General features: G+C 37.6%; 1 protein-coding gene across 50 annotated transcripts in view; it reads left to right on the top strand.

Moving 5' to 3' along the window:
* The window catches only part of MAP4K4 (mitogen-activated protein kinase kinase kinase kinase 4), a 190,947-nt gene extending 176,825 nt beyond the window's left edge, over window positions 1-14,122 (top strand). For 32 of the 50 annotated variants that reach the window (XM_045054041.1, XM_045054047.1, XM_045054046.1 and 29 more), the window contains 6 exons: window positions 4,418-4,552; window positions 6,877-6,977; window positions 8,994-9,143; window positions 9,701-9,860; window positions 10,616-10,755; window positions 12,452-14,122. In XM_045054041.1, coding sequence (XP_044909976.1) covers window positions 4,418-4,552; window positions 6,877-6,977; window positions 8,994-9,143; window positions 9,701-9,860; window positions 10,616-10,755; window positions 12,452-12,535 — 770 coding nt within the window. In that variant the 3' untranslated portion in view covers window positions 12,536-14,122. Of the gene's footprint in view, window positions 1-4,417; window positions 4,553-6,876; window positions 6,978-8,993; window positions 9,168-9,700; window positions 9,861-10,615; window positions 10,756-12,451 lie in introns of all 50 variants that reach the window. The other 18 variants (XM_045054039.1, XM_045054020.1, XM_045054036.1 and 15 more) reach the window with 1 other exon arrangement.
* Window positions 14,123-15,873: the final 1,751 nt, after the last annotated feature.

The raw sequence follows: 15,873 nt of genomic DNA, 5'->3' as shown, positions 1-15,873 counted from the left end.
CCAACTTCAGCTCAGGTATGATCTTGCAGTCCATGAGTTTGAACCTCACGTGGGGCGCTGTGCTAACAGCTCAGAACCTGGAGCCTGCTTGGGATTCTGTGTCTCCCTCTCTCTCTGCCCCTCTCCTGCTCACACTCTGTCTCTCTCTCAAAAATAAATAAACATTAAAAAAATTTTTTTTTATTTAAAAAAAAAGTCTTCAAAACTTAAAAAGATTGTGTCGAAGTATAAGACGTAATACAAAAAGTGCACAGATTATAAGTATACAGCCCAGTGAATTGTCACAGTTAGAATCCATCCATGTAGCACCTATACCCTGGTGAAGAAATGGAACAATCCCAGCAGTCCAGAAGCTTCCCTGCAGTCCCCACTTTGCTGCCTCCCAGTCACTGCCCCCCATGTTCCCAGAGGGAAGCACTGTCCTTTAAATACCTAAGATTGGTTTTACCTTCATTGAACTAAAGCTGCAGAAATGGTAAAATGGTAGGTATTCTTTTGTGTCTGGCTGGGGTTTTTTTGTTTTTGTTTTGTTTTTTTTTAAAGAGCACTTTAGGTTTACAGAAAAGTTGGAAAGAAAATATAGACAATTCCTGTATTACCCCCCACCTCCAGTTTTCCCAATTAGCCTCATTAGTGTAGTACTTTTGTTGTAATTGATGATCCCGTATTCATACATTATTTTTATTAACTAAAGTCTGTAGTTTACGTTAGGGTTCACCCTTTGTGTTGTACAGTTCTTTGGGTTCTGACAAACACATAATTATCCACAATTATAGACTAATTTCACTGCCCTGAAAATCCCCTGTGCTCCACCTATTCATCTCTCTCCAAAAGTCCCTGGCAACAACTGATTTTTTTTTTTTTTAATTTTCTATGTGACCTTTTCCAGAACATCATAGTTGAAATCATGTGTAGTATGTAGCCTTTTCAGACTGGCATCTTTTCTCTAGCAATATGCATTTAAGGTTCCTCCATGTCTTTTCATGACTTGATAGTGCATTTCTTTTTATTGTTGAATAATCTTTTGTGTGGGTGTGCCACTTTGTGTATCCATTCACTTATTGAAAGACCTCTTGGTTGCTTCCAATTTGCAGCAATTATGAATGAAACTGCTACAAATATTTGTGGACAGTTTTTTGTGTAGACATGTTTTAAACTTATGTGCTTGGTTAAATACCTAGCAGCATGATTGCTGAACATAAGGTAAGACTACATTCAACTGGGCACCTGGGTGGCTCAGTTGGTTAAGTGCCCGACACTTGGTTTCCACTCAGATCATGATCTCGCACTTTCATGAGTTCAAGCCCTGCATCAGGCTCTGCGCCCACAGCACAGAGCTTGCTTGGGGTTCTCTCTCCCTCCCTCCCTCCCTCTCTCTCTCTCTCTCTCCCTCTCTCTCTCTCTCTCTCTCTCTCTCTGCCCCTCCCCCACTTTTGCTGTCTCTCTCAAATAAATTTGAAAACATTATTTAAAAAAAAAGACTACATTCAGCTTTGTAAGAAATAGCTAGGCTGTCTTCTAAAGTGATTCTATCACATGTTCCTACAAGGCATGAATGAAGATGTTGCTCCATGGCCTCATCAGCATTTGGTGATGTATTTTGGATTAGTATAGTATAGTGTCTGATTATTGTTTTAATTTTTAACTCCTGATGAAATGATGTTGAATATCTTTTCACATGGTTATTTGCCATCTATGTATGTCATCTTTAGTGAGGTATCTCTTAAGGTCTTTTGTCTATTTTATAATCGGGTTGTTTTCTTCTCTTGAGTTTTAAGAGTTCTTTGTACGTTTTGGATACAAGTCCTTTATCAAATAGGTTTTTGCAATTTTTTTTTTTTTTTTTTTTTTTGCAGTTTGTGGCTTGTCTGTCCATTCTCTTAACTGTGTCTTCCACAAAAGTTTTTAATTTTAATAATGTCTAACTTACCTTTTTTTTTTTTCTTTCATGGATTATCCTTTTGGTGTTGTATCTGAAAAGGCATTGCCAAATCCAAGGAGGTTGTACCTAGGTTTTCTCCTATGTTATCTTCTAGAAGCTTTATAGCTTTGCATTTCATGTTTAGGTCTGTGATCCATTTGATCTTTGTGAAAGGTTCAAAGTCTATAAATTCATTATTTTTTGTATATGAATGTCCAGTCCTTCTAGCAGTGATTGTCGAAAAGACCATCCTTTTTCTGTTGAATGGCCTTTGATCCTTTGTCAAAGATTAGTTCATTGTATTTTTGTGTTTGTTTTTTATTTTTGGGAGAGAGAACCAGTGGGGAAGAGGAGCAAAAGGAGAGAGAGAGAGAGAGAGAGAATGAGAATGAGAATGAATCTCAAGCAGGCTCCATGCTCAGTGTGGACCCCAATGCAGGGCTCTGTCCCACAACCCTGGGATCATAACCTGAGCTGAAATCAAGAGTTGGACACTCAACTGACTGAGCCACCCAGGCACCCCCATAGTTCATTATATTTGTGTGGGTCTAGATCTCTGTTTTGTTCCATTGATCTGTCTTTCCTTTTGCTAATACCACATTGTCTTGATTACTGTAGCTTTGAAGTAACTCTTGAAGTCAGGTAGTGTCAGCCCTCCAAACTTGTTCTTGCTCAATACTGTGTTGGCTGTTTTGGCTCTTTTGCCTTTCCATATAAAGTTTAGAGTCAGTTTATTAACATGTACAAATAACTTGATAGGATTTTGATCGGGATTACATTGATTGTACATAGATCAAGTTCAGTAGAACTTACATCTTAGCAATATTGAGTTTTACCCATGACCATTGAATCATGATCATTGAATCATGGAGATGAATATCTCCATCTGTTTCGATCTCCTTTAATTTCTTTCTTCAGAGTTTTGTAGTTTTCCTCATACAGATGTTGTGTAGGCCTATTTTGTCACATTTATAACTAAATATATCTTTTTTTGGTTTTTAGTACTTCTGCAGATGCTGTATTTTAATTTCAAATTTCTAATTGCTTGTTGCAAGTATATAGGAAAACAGTTGACTTTTATATATGAACCTTGTAGCTTGCAACCTTATATAATTATTTATTAATTGCAGGAATTTTTTTTTTTTTACCAGTTCTTTGTCATTTTCTATGTGAACAGTCCTGTATTTCTTCCTTCCCAGTTTGCATACCTTTTATTTCCTTTGTCTTACTGCATTAGCTAGGACATGTAGTATGATGTTTAATAGGAGTGGTAAGTGGGGACACCCTTCCCTTGTTCCTGATCTGAAGAGGAAAGTATCTAGTTTCTCACCATTAAGTATGGTATTAGCTGTAAGTTTTTTGTAGATGTTATTTGTCAAATTGAGGCAATTTCCCTCTATTCCTATTTGCTGTGAATTTTTGATCATGAAATGAATGTTAGGTTTTGTCAGATGTTTTTTCTGAATCTGTTGATAAGATCATATGATTTTTCTTCTTGAGCTTGTCAATGTGTCTAGTTTCTTTTGTTCAACACCCGTTTTGTTGTTGTTGCTCATAGAGGTGTATTCCACTTCATTTCTGTGTATGACTATACCACAATTCATTTATTTGTTCTGTTGTTGATAAACATTTGTGTTTGCTGTTTTCAGTTCTTAGGAACAATGCTGCTGTGAACATTCTTGTTCATGTTTTTGGGAGCTCATACACACACATTAATATGAAGAGAGAAGTTACTGGATCATAAGTAGCATATACATGCATCCTACTTTAATAGATAATGCCAAACTTTTTAAAATGGTTCTAACAATTTATAGCACTGGTTTCTGAGTTTCTAGTTACTCCTCATCTTCCCTACTTTGAGTACTGTTGTTCTTTTTAATATTAGACACTCTGATAGATGCATAAAATTGTATCTCATTATGGTTTTAATATGCATTCACTAATTGACTATTGAGAGCAAGTACTTTTTTATGTATCTATGAGTTAACTTCTTTTGACTGTTATAGTCGACTGCCCACTTTTTCAATTGGGTTATCTCTCTTCTAAGTGATTTATAGGTTGTGAGTCCTCTGTCGGCCCTTTAAGTTGCACACATCTTCAATTTATGGCTTTTTGCTGGATTTGATTCCCTGCCTTGGTTGATCTATTTAATCTTTCTATGCTGTCTAATGCGAACTAATAGCTACTCCAGAGAGTTTTGAGAATCAGATCACATAATACATGTGAAAGCATCTTATAAGGTCTATTGGTTGCATTGCTGTGCAGGTGTTTGTATTACTTTGTGGTTTATGGATACTGGCTGTCTACATAAGTGTGAGTTCTTTTTTCTTTTAAAACCTTCCCTTCTAATTAGGCCTATACCTGATGATAATTCTATAGGAGTTTCAAAATCCATCTGAATAGCTTAAATTGAGGTTCTAGTAAAACTCATGTTGTTATTAATAGATGGCACCTACTTTGAATACGTATATAAAATATTTATATTTGTTTTGCTAGGCAAAAAAGATAAGTTACGTGTCTACTATTTGTCTTGGTTACGAAATAAAATACTTCACAATGATCCAGAAGTTGAGAAGAAGCAGGGATGGACAACCGTGGGGGATTTGGAAGGATGTGTACACTATAAAGTTGGTAAGTTCCAGGAGGGTCATGAGGGTTTTATTCTGCAGGGTTTTGTTCCACGAGGTTCTTTCTGATACACCTAGATGTTTTCTGCGATTATGTTTCTAAGGCATCTTCTAATCCCGAAGTGTCATCTTGACTCACAATGTACCTTTTAACATAACACCATTCATTCCTGCCATTCATTCTGTCCTCCATCCATCTCATGCTCACATTCATCTTGCGAGCGAGGCTTTTTACCCTTCCTCTTTGACAGTCCAGATTCTTCTCTGTAAGATGTGGTCACAATAACCTCTCTAAGGAAACCTTGCCAAAGGAAAGCCAGCCAATTTGGATTCTTGCTTTGTGCTCCAAGCCTCATCTCCGTTGAGAGGACTTTGGGTCCTTGGCAGTCATTGACAGAATGTTTGAGAGTTTGACCAAAGAGCTATATGGCTTGTCGTTTTGAATGAAGCGCACTGTGCAAAGCTACTGTGCTCTTAACTACTAAACGAATCTAGCCGGCCAGCCAATGTTTCATAGCAACTGTCTTGTTTTTTCTTTTGCTGGCACGCATGCTTTGGTTCTTATGAAGTAAGAGCTTGCAAGAACAAAAGCAAAACAAATTTTTTTTTATGTATGAAAAAAAATTAAAATACTGGTACTAATGTTGGAAGTAAAGGGGAAATAATGACGCTTAGCCAAATTAAACTTTATTGGAGAGATAATATATTCTAATAGAATTTGAAATGGGAATTTGAGAAGATCAGCAAATAGTCTCTATTATATTAATGTAATAGATTAATGTAAGCGTCCTATTGAATATTGATTTCTGCTACTATGTTTTGTTTTTTTCTGTTTATGAAAGTATATGCTATAGTCATTTTCTCTGCTTCTAGGGATATTACAGTCCTTGACATTCTCTTATTATTTATATAATCTGTCCACAACTCTCAGCTCACTGATTAATAATGATTGCAGAAGCCACCCCAGTTTGGCATGATTCTGAGTGTTACTGAAAAGTAGTACTATATACTTGATGAAATTTTGGGATTGGGATTTTCTGTGCTGTGTTTATGTGAAATAATTTTTGCAGGGTAACTAAAATCATCTAAGGTTAAATTTAATGAAATCATTCAGAATGGGTGAAATGTGCATGAATAGATTATCCTACAGGGGGAACTAGAGGCAGATGTGTTACACTGTGCTGGGCTTTTCATTGGAATAAAACACTTATCCTCAGGTCTGTCATTCTTACAGAATGAATCACAAGCATTTTCTGCGGTAAGAGTGTGTGGTACCATTCATTCATTATACTTCTAGGACATTATATTCAGTTTATCAAGACCTGTGCTGTACAATATGATTTCCATCAAGAATAGGGGCTACTTAAATTTATATTTAAATTAATTAACATGAAATAAACTATAAAATGTGGTTCTTCAGTGGCACTAGTACATTCCAAGTGCCCAATAGCCACATATAACTTGTGGCCATCATATTAACAGTACAGATCTAAAATCTTTTCATCATTGCAAAAAATTCTGTTAAACAGCACTGGTTTGGACAACCTTTGATAATCCTTTGTGTCTTAATATTAATGTCAGTGATTTATTCAAATAGTGATACTATATTGGAAATTAACAAGGAGAATTATCAAGTTAACAAGCCATCTCTCATGTGCCAAGGAAGAATAAAGTAGTATTGTGACATTAGATGGTTTATAAAGAAACTGGTAGAACTGTGCCAGACCACTAAGTCATGTGAGGGCACAGCCCCTCAGAGCATCTGTTTTTAAGCAGAGTTGCTTGGCTGCAAGAGAACCGGAATAGCTATGTAAAGAAGGCATTTTCAACTGAAAAAATATATACAGCTGAATAGAGATTTCCTTTACTACTGTTCTTTTTGTATGGAACTTTAGGTAGAATTCAGGTAGTCACTGCCTATATAGATCAGGAAGCAGTTTGAAGTGATACTTAGCTGATTAACCACTTCATTATCCTTTTGAAGCAATACTGAGCCCTTAAGACTTTAGGGTGGTAGGCCTGGCATTGTCTTTGATTAGTAAATACTTGCAGTCTAAGAAGATTAGGAACATTAGTGAAAGTATTCCTTAATAGTAACCAGAGTATTGGAATTGAGTCCCAAACATCAGTCAAGAAATATGGGAATAGGCTGAAAAAGTATTGGAAAAGGAAACTCTGAGGTTTGATCACTCAGCATTTTTTTTCCTGTTGATCTAGATGACTCAATAGAAGGCATTATTTATAAAGTTTGCAAAAGACAACTAACAGAATTTAGAGTTCCATGTTGATTCTGACCTGTGCTTCTCTTGTTTATGTTGTTGTTTTCAGTAAAATATGAAAGAATCAAATTTCTGGTAATTGCTTTGAAGAGTTCTGTGGAGGTCTATGCGTGGGCACCCAAGCCATATCACAAATTTATGGCCTTTAAGGTAACAGCATCAAGCGTACTTACAAGTAGCATCTGCCATGCATGCATGACCAAGAAAGAGCCAGAGGACAGTTTAAAAACCCTAAATAGTTAAAACTGATCATTTAAAAGCTATGTACTAATATAGAGTATAACTTTGTCATAAGAGAGGCCATTTCTTTTTTTTTTTTTAATTTTTTTTTTTTTAACGTTTATTTATTTTTGAGACAGAGAGAGACAGCATGAACGGGGGAGGGTCACAGAGAGAGGGAGACACAGAATCTGAAACAGGCTCCAGGCTCTGAGCTGTCAGCACAGAGCCCGACGCGGGGCTCAAACCCACGGACCGTGAGATCATGACCTGAGCCGAAGTCGGACGCTTAACCGACCGAGCCACCCAGGCGCCCCGAGAGAGGCCATTTCTAATGTAATAGGCCTCATTGTCTGCTTTCCAAGCCCTCAGAGTATGAGGAAAGAGCTAAATGTTTGGTAGACATTGATTGATATGTCAATATGGTAACAGAAGAAAGGACAAAGTAATGCCACCTCTAATCAAAAAGCAGATCTTGGGGTGCCTGGGTGGCTCAGTCGGTTAAGCGTCCAACTTCGGCTCAGGTCATGATCTCATGGCTTATGAGTTCAGACCCTGTATCGGGCTCTGTGCTGACAGCTCAGAGCCTAGAGCCTACTTCACATTCTATGTCTCCTTCACTCTCTGCCCTCTCCCACTTGTGCTCTCTCTCTCAAAAATAAATAAAAACATTAAAAAAAACAAAAACAGCAGACCGTGACCATCTGCCTGAAGTCATGCATGTGTATAAAGATTTAGATATGTTTTTGATAAATAGTATCCAACAGTAGGCACCTTGGAGGTATATCTTTTCAATAGAATACTAACTAAAAAACAAATTACAGAAATTCTTAATGACACAGGAATATGTATTATGCCCTAAATAGAAAAAGTAAGTTAAAAGCATGAATAATGCATTGTTTCTGTTTAAGGGAAAAACTATAGAAAAACATTAGTATTTTTCTGTGTGAGTATTTTTAATATTTTTTGTAATTCTAGAGTTTGCATTAGATACAAATTTATGAAATTCTTAATTAAAATATTACTTTGACATTAGATATTATAAATAACATCATTTCTTATATTAGGCACAAAACTTTGAGTATAGCTCCTGGGGCTGTTTTAGTGCATATCATGAAATTAAGAATTTTTCATCCAAAATGATTCTATTTACTTATCTTTTTTTCTTGTTCTTGATACATTTTATTAAGGGTAAGTTTCAAGTATTTGGAAAATTGACATATTTAGATTGCTTATTGCTTGATTCCCCAATAAAGCAGGATAAATGGGGTTACCATATTTGCTTAAGAAATAAATCCACATGTTACTGACTAAAAGTAATTGGTTGTATCTTCTGAGATCTGGTCTTAATATCTTTTATGTGCCAGATGTACTCTCCTAGTTGCTTTTATAAGTATATTGTTTAAGTCTGTCTTGTGAGCTGTAGGTATTGATATTAATCAAGAACTGAGGTCATCTAGTTTATTACAGGTCATCCAGGTTAATACCCTACAGCTTTTCATCACTGTATTGCTCCAGTCAAAAAATTAAAGTAGAAGTCTCTATGATGACTATGATGACCATACTAAAAATTCTCAGTATGTGACTCCTGCAACTCTACCTCTTTCTCCATTGTCTGCATTGAATAGTTGAATACTGTGCTACAGAAAGTCCTGGTTCTTTCACTTTAGATGTTTTTCTCACCAAGACAAGGAGGTGGTATTCTTGGGCCAGGTAGGGGGAATTTGCGACACGTCTTCTGGAAGAAATGTCTCCCAGATGCTGATTGGCAGACAAAAGCATAATAAATTAGAGACTTATTTCATAGAGTATTTTTGCTTATGGTTGTTGCCAGAATGGCTCAGTAATTAAATAACTGAGTACCTTGGGTTTGGCTTGTCCTGTTTGATCTATCAGAAATAAGTTCTTCTTTGTCTTACTACTTTTGTCTCGGTTACTTCTTTGTAGTCATTTGGAGAATTGGTACATAAGCCATTACTGGTGGATCTCACTGTTGAGGAAGGCCAGAGGTTGAAAGTGATCTATGGATCCTGTGCTGGATTTCATGCTGTTGATGTGGATTCAGGATCAGTCTATGACATTTATCTACCAACACACGTAAGAAAGAACCCACACTCTATGGTTGGTTGACTGGCTTCATTTTGTTTTGACTTTTTTCTTTACTCTGCTTAGTGAACTAACACAAGCAGGGATTCCTTGCTTCCCCTTGGTGTGGGGGTGAGTATTTAAATGATGTGCCATTCTCAATAGCTGCATGCTCTGAGACAAGTGGAAATCCATTCTCCTGGCTCTGTGAAGCCCTCCTGAAAACCTCTTAGCCCTGGCTTTGACTAACATGGGATGTATTTGGGGCAATTGCTGGCAGGTCAGAATATCCCTGGGTTGGGAGTGGTTTTAATTAATTTCTTAATAGAATCCACAATCCAGATATGTTCCAGGGGCCTCAGAAAATGTGAACTAGTAGAGTACATGACCTGTAAAAGGTATTCTTTGAGATATATGTCGCATGAGTTTTCCAAAATTTTATTCAATTGCTGTATTTATTCACCTGGAATATTAACCAGTGCATTCACCAAGACAATCTTTTTGAACGCTATTTCAAGGATAGAAATAACCACAAACATACTTCCCTGTACTTTGTTCCTCTTCTCTAGATCCAGTGTAGCATCAAACCCCATGCAATCATCATCCTCCCCAACACAGATGGCATGGAGCTTCTGGTGTGCTATGAAGATGAAGGGGTTTATGTGAATACCTATGGAAGAATCACCAAGGATGTGGTTCTGCAGTGGGGAGAGATGCCAACATCTGTAGGTGGGTATCACTCAGAGGAAAAGATAGCATATGTAAAAATGGAGCCTTCTCTAAAACTGCATGTTATCACATCAGTTTTACCTGTTGTTCAGACATTTTGGCCATTTAGCAGAATGGTTGGCAGAAAAACAAAAAACAAACAAAAAAAACCCAGAATGTTGGCAATATTGATGGTGAAAAGGGAGATTGTAGACCATGGCACTGGTCATAGTCTGTTTTAGAACAAAATCCAAGTAGTTATTTAACACTTTAAAACTCTGTCATTTACAGTCCTTCATTTAATCCTTAAGACATACTGGATGTAGGACAGATGTGGTTGTTGACTAATCTGTGGAAAGTAAAATGAGGCAGAAAAAGGGTAAGGGATTTATTTTTTCGAGTGGCAGTGCCACTCGATAATCTGAAATTTTTAGTTTATATCCCAAGTTGTTCTGGTTTCAATGTAGTCATTTTCTCTTCTCATCACTTCTTCTTCCTGCCTTCTTTATGACTGGTTTGATAAAAATAGGAGCACTAAACTATATCCAGTGGGTCATTGCTCAAAATAAGCATGAACCATCTCAAGAATTCAAATTACCACTTCTCAGGATAAACTTTAAAAGCAAAAGTTCCTTAAAACAAAACAAAAGCAAAGTTCCTTAAAAACAAAAATCTCATATGCTAGACATGCAGATAATGTGTGTGTTATATGAGCAGCATCTTTTCATAGCTGTTTCCTTATCTATAACAATTTCATGTTTTCTCCTCTCAAAAAGCATATATTCGATCGAATCAGACGATGGGCTGGGGAGAAAAGGCCATAGAGATCCGATCTGTGGAAACTGGTCACTTGGATGGTGTGTTTATGCACAAAAGGGCTCAAAGACTAAAATTCTTATGTGAACGCAATGACAAGGTAATGGTTTCCTTACAACTTCTCTTTAGCTGCTGTTAGCTTTGGTAGTGGTTTACCTTCCATGGGGTTTGGTGAAGCCTTTTTCTTGAGGTTTTGATAGATTCTGAAATAAATTCATCAAGCAACATTTTAGTAGTGACTTTTTAGACCTGTATATAGGAGTTGGGGTCTGTTTTATTTATTGTTTGCTTATGAAGGGAGAAGAGATACTTGTTTCTGCCAAAATCATCGTATTTTGTTTGTAGTGGTTGTTTTTAACCCCAGTAGGTGACCTGTATGAGCTATGTTTGGTTTAGGGATAGAAAAGGTTAAAACTGCCAATCTAGTGGGATTCTTCTGTGATTGGAAGAAAGCCCCTTGCAAATTTGGTAGGGTAAAAGTTTCCTCTCGAGACCCTGATGTGCATCAGAAGGATACTACTTGTCTGCTTCTGAATAGTAAAATAACTTCATAGTTTGCATGTCAGAAATACCTAACAGTATAAAGCATTTTATGCAGAAGCATGAGCACCTCCTGCAGCTGAGACCCCCAGTCTTCAAAAGACCTAAAAACCTTTGTTTTTCAAAACTGGCCACATCCTTGTTACTTTCAAGGCCTACCAACTCCCTGGAATCCCCTCCCTAAACCAGCCTTGGAGTGGAGCAGCTGGATGGCCAAGGGTGTTGACCCATCCCACGTGCTTTGAGAAGGACCTCCCAGGTGGGCCTGGCCTTTACCAAGCCCAGCTTTCTCTCTTTTCCCTCCACTTGGATGAAAATGTCTTACTACCTGAGGCAGCCTGTTGCAACCTTAGAAACTTCCCTCTTAAGAACATTTCCACCTTTTGTCTCACATTAAAATATATTAAATATCCTAGCCAGTGGCCCACTAATTGACTTCTCAGATTAAATTTGAAAATTCACCTTGACAGAGAAGAGCTCTAGATCTCTTCCTTGACAGCTGGGCTTTCTGCCTAACTGCATGCTCAGTAAATACGTTGCACCACCACCAGCCCCCTTTACTTGATCCTGTAGCTCGTTTACTAACGGTGTTGACATTGTTTTCTAATCATTTACCGTAGAAATCCATACAACTTCCCAACCCAATCCAGGATTTTGCCAGCTTTTTGGCTTATATTTTCCTGAGTATATTTAATGTAGCCATAACTATAATATTCTCTGAACTTGGGCATTTAAATATTTTTATTATTTATTATGTTATATCCTTTGAAGTTTACTAATCAAAGGCCCAAAAGTAAACTATAGTATTGTGACTATAGAGTAAGATGAAATAACATATATTTTAGCTTAATTTTTTTAAAAGAGAAAAATCAGGTTGCTAAGGAGTTTTCCAGACACATTTATCTTTTAGGTGATATTAGCAGTGGAGATAAAAAGAAATAACTCAATTTCAGAAATATCAGTGTTTTTCTTTTCAGTTCTCACAATATGGCAGTGATAGCCTTCTTAGTTGTGATAAAAATTAGCTACAGAGATGATCTCCTTATGATCAAGTAATACTGATGTCCTCTCAGATTTTCTTTTGAAAGAGGCCTTTGGGCTTTTAGGCTGCCTGCATTTGGAGGTGTTGAGGTATTGAGGTGTTGGTGGCACTAGGTCACCTGCCTGGGAACCATAGGAAGGATTGCTCCAAAGGACTGGGTTGTGTTGTGTTTTCATGGTAAATCTCTCCCTCCCTCTTTCTCTTGATTTTGCAGGTGTTCTTCGCCTCCGTTCGGTCTGGTGGCAGCAGTCAGGTTTATTTCATGACATTAGGCAGGACTTCCCTTCTGAGCTGGTAGAAGCATTGTGATGAGGATTGCTGGCCCCCAGAGTCTTCAATGAGATCCTGAGAACTTGGAATTCCTTGCAACTGGAGCTCAGAGCTGCACCGGTGTAGTCCAGGACAGCTGTGTATGCAGACACCACGTGTGGGGTGTTTCGTTTCGTTTCATTTCCTTTCTGCACCTCTTACCAGTTTATCCCCCTTCTCTTCTTTCCCCTACTCAAAAATAAATCAAGGCTGCAATGCAGCTGGTGCTGTTCACATTCTACCATCAGGTGCTATAAGTGTTTGGGATCGAGCATCAGACCAGAAAGCAAATGCCTTTCCTTCAGCTCCAGAATTCCTTGTCTCTGAGTGACTCTGTCTTATGGGTATCTGAAAGTGGAGACTATGAACATGCCATTGGTTTGGAAGTGGGCACATGGAGGTGTAAAATGGTGGTCTCATGAGCGGTTTGCTGAAGCAGAGAGCAGATTTAATATAGTAACATTAACAGTGTATTTAATTGACATTTCTTTTTTGTAATGTGACAATATGTGGTCAAAGAAGAAGGTGCAGGTTTAAGAAGTTAATATTTATAAAATGTGAAAGACACAGTTACTAGGATAACTTTTTTGTGGGTGGGGCTTGGGAGGCAGGGTGGGGTGGGTTAAGGGGGTCCCATTTTATTTGGATTTTTTTTTTTTTTTTTTTTTTTTTGGCTTGGCCAAAAACTCCGTCATTTTTCTGTGTACCAGGTTTTGCCTAAATCATGTGCAGATGGTTCTTAAAAAAAAAAAAAAGAAAAAAAAAAAGGAAAAAGAAAATGTGTGCATTTGTATAATGGCCAGAACTTTGTTGTGTGACAGTATTAGCACTGCCTCAGCCTAAAGGTTTAATTTTTGTTTAAACCTAGAAGCACGACAAGTTTTACCACAGTCTGCACTTGCAGAGGAAAAGAAATTGTTTCAGCCACATGTTTATTTTTTTGCCTACCTCATTGTTTGTAATGCATTAAGAGGTGGTTTAGTTTATATGTTTTTGGAGGAAAACATTAATGTTTAATTTAATCTTAATACCAAAACTATCAGATTGAAGTTTGACTGTTATTTTGTCACAGGTCTCAGTAGGCACAAGAGAAATTGTCCCTGAAGATGGGAAATAGCCACATGGTTTCATCATGCTGATGGATGCAGTCTGTTTTTCTAAGTTCAGAGAGCAGAATGCTTCGTTTTCACCAGATGCACCATTAGTGGTTGATGGGCAACTATGGCCTCTAACACAAGGGGCCTCACTGTTCTCAATTTGGGGTTTGGTGGCAGACAGGCGGTCATGTTAGAATAGTCACACAAACTGTTCAGTGTTGCAGGAACCTTTTCTTGGCAGGGGGTGGGGGGGTGGAGTTTCCCTTTTCTAAAAATGCAATGCACTAAAACTATTTTAAGAATGTAGTTAATACTGCTTATTCATAAGATGGCATCTTCCTGTGTTTTAGGTGTAATATCCAAGCCCTGGCTTACTCCTCCTCTCACTTGCTGTCTTGTTCTCTCTCTGTTTTTTAAACCAATTTTACTTTATGAATATGTTCATGACATTTGTAATAAATGTCTTGGGTAATAATTTGTTTCATGGCTTCATGGTCACTCAATTCCTCTGAGACTATTAATCTCTTGGTAAAGGAGCAATGCTCAGTGTCATGGCTGTGCCATCTTACTTTCCTCTTGTTGAGTTTCGAGTGGGAATATTGTGTGATGGCTACTTTAAACTTTGTTTACCAAACAGAACTTGGCATTTCATAGGTTTAATACTCCTTTGTGATTAAGTTTCTTTTATAACATGAAAAAGGAAGGTTTTCCTCCCAAAAATATAACAATCATTTGCACCTATTTGTTAAGGCTTTGCCCAGCATTCTCATCCTATTTGGCATCCAGTTTGACCCCTGTTATTCTGTTCCTCCTGGTCAGCATCTCTGCCAAAGGCTCTCCTTTGAATCATAAAAACCTAGTGAACAATCTGTATACTCACAGATGCAGAAACAGCAGCTGGTTGTACATAGCCACAATGACAGATAAGTAAGCGAGCCTTAGTCTCTTTTGAAAAGGACAAGGCATTAGAAGTGGCTTTTCCATCTGTGTGACTTTGGAATGATGCTGATGTCCAAAGCAGAAAGGACTAGTTCTTTTCTACGGATTCATAGTTAACACAGAGAAGATTGAAAAGTTAATCCCACCTTTGGAAGGGACTTTTGAGATGGGCCAGATGCCATCACCACAGAATTTCAGTCAAAATCAAATTACCGCTGGTGATTTCCTACATGTTTTAGTTTTTTTGGGTAAGATAAAACGTGCCATAGTGAACACGTGTGCATGCCGAGAGGAGAAAGAACTAGATGGCTTGGTCAATCCAAGTTGGCTTTGTAGCCTCTCCTATGACTTTAGAGAGAGGTAAAGTTGAGCAGGTATCTGAAAAAACAGTGAATTTCTGGTACCAATAAGGAAGACAGAAAAAAAAGTACTTATCCAACAGACTTGAAGCTCAGTGTCTGTAAGTCAAGGTGGGGTGCACAGATAATGCACATGACTTTTCATTGGAATTACAATTTAGAACTTGACAAAAACTGGATTTCCTTTCGGAGGTAGTGGGGTCTGAGCTCAAGCCTGAATTGTGCCTGTCCTGGTAGCCACCTGGCACTCTTTTGGTGTTTGTGTTGAACGTAATCAAATCCATCTGTGTGCTTAATTCACTGAGGTCAGACTGCCGTTTGTCCTTATGGGGCGGGCTCCTGGTGTGTGCTTTCCTTGGCTGTGGTGTCCTTGCCTTCTTGGCTGCAGCACCTTGTACACCAGATTGTGTTGCTACAGCTTGATTCAGGTACCCAGTTAGGTTTCTCCATTAAAAATTACGAGCTGGTGAAATTTCCTTCTTCTAGAGAAGGGGTGATCTTTTTTTTCCTTTAACAGGGTAGTGACTTCACAAAAGTGCCAAGATGGCAAAATTCTAAAAAGAAGACAGTATTATACCATTAAATATGGAACATTGAACTACTTAGCACTGCTCTTCAGAATACAGATGTCTCTAGGTATAGTCAAAGCTTTAATAAGTAATACCTTTCTGTATTTAAATCAGAGCAACTCTGTATTGAGTGCAGTGTTTTTACTTTTTTCTCATGCACATGTTATGTTGGAAAAAATGTTTACAAAAATGGTTTTGTTTCACTAATGTGCATCATATTTATGGTTTATTTTTAAGTGATTTTTTATGGGTTGTTTAGGTTTCTGTCTTAGTTGTAGTCCACTTACAGTGACTCATAATTCTTAACTTTGCCAATTATAAATTTGCTAAGCAGTAATACAAATGACAGACTGCATTAAATTT

The sequence above is a fragment of the Felis catus genome, chromosome A3, assembly GCF_018350175.1.
Source record: "Felis catus isolate Fca126 chromosome A3, F.catus_Fca126_mat1.0, whole genome shotgun sequence".
Lineage (NCBI taxonomy): Eukaryota > Metazoa > Chordata > Mammalia > Carnivora > Felidae > Felis > Felis catus.
Note: the sequence above shows the minus strand (reverse complement) of the source record. Positions and strands in the feature narration are given on the sequence as shown.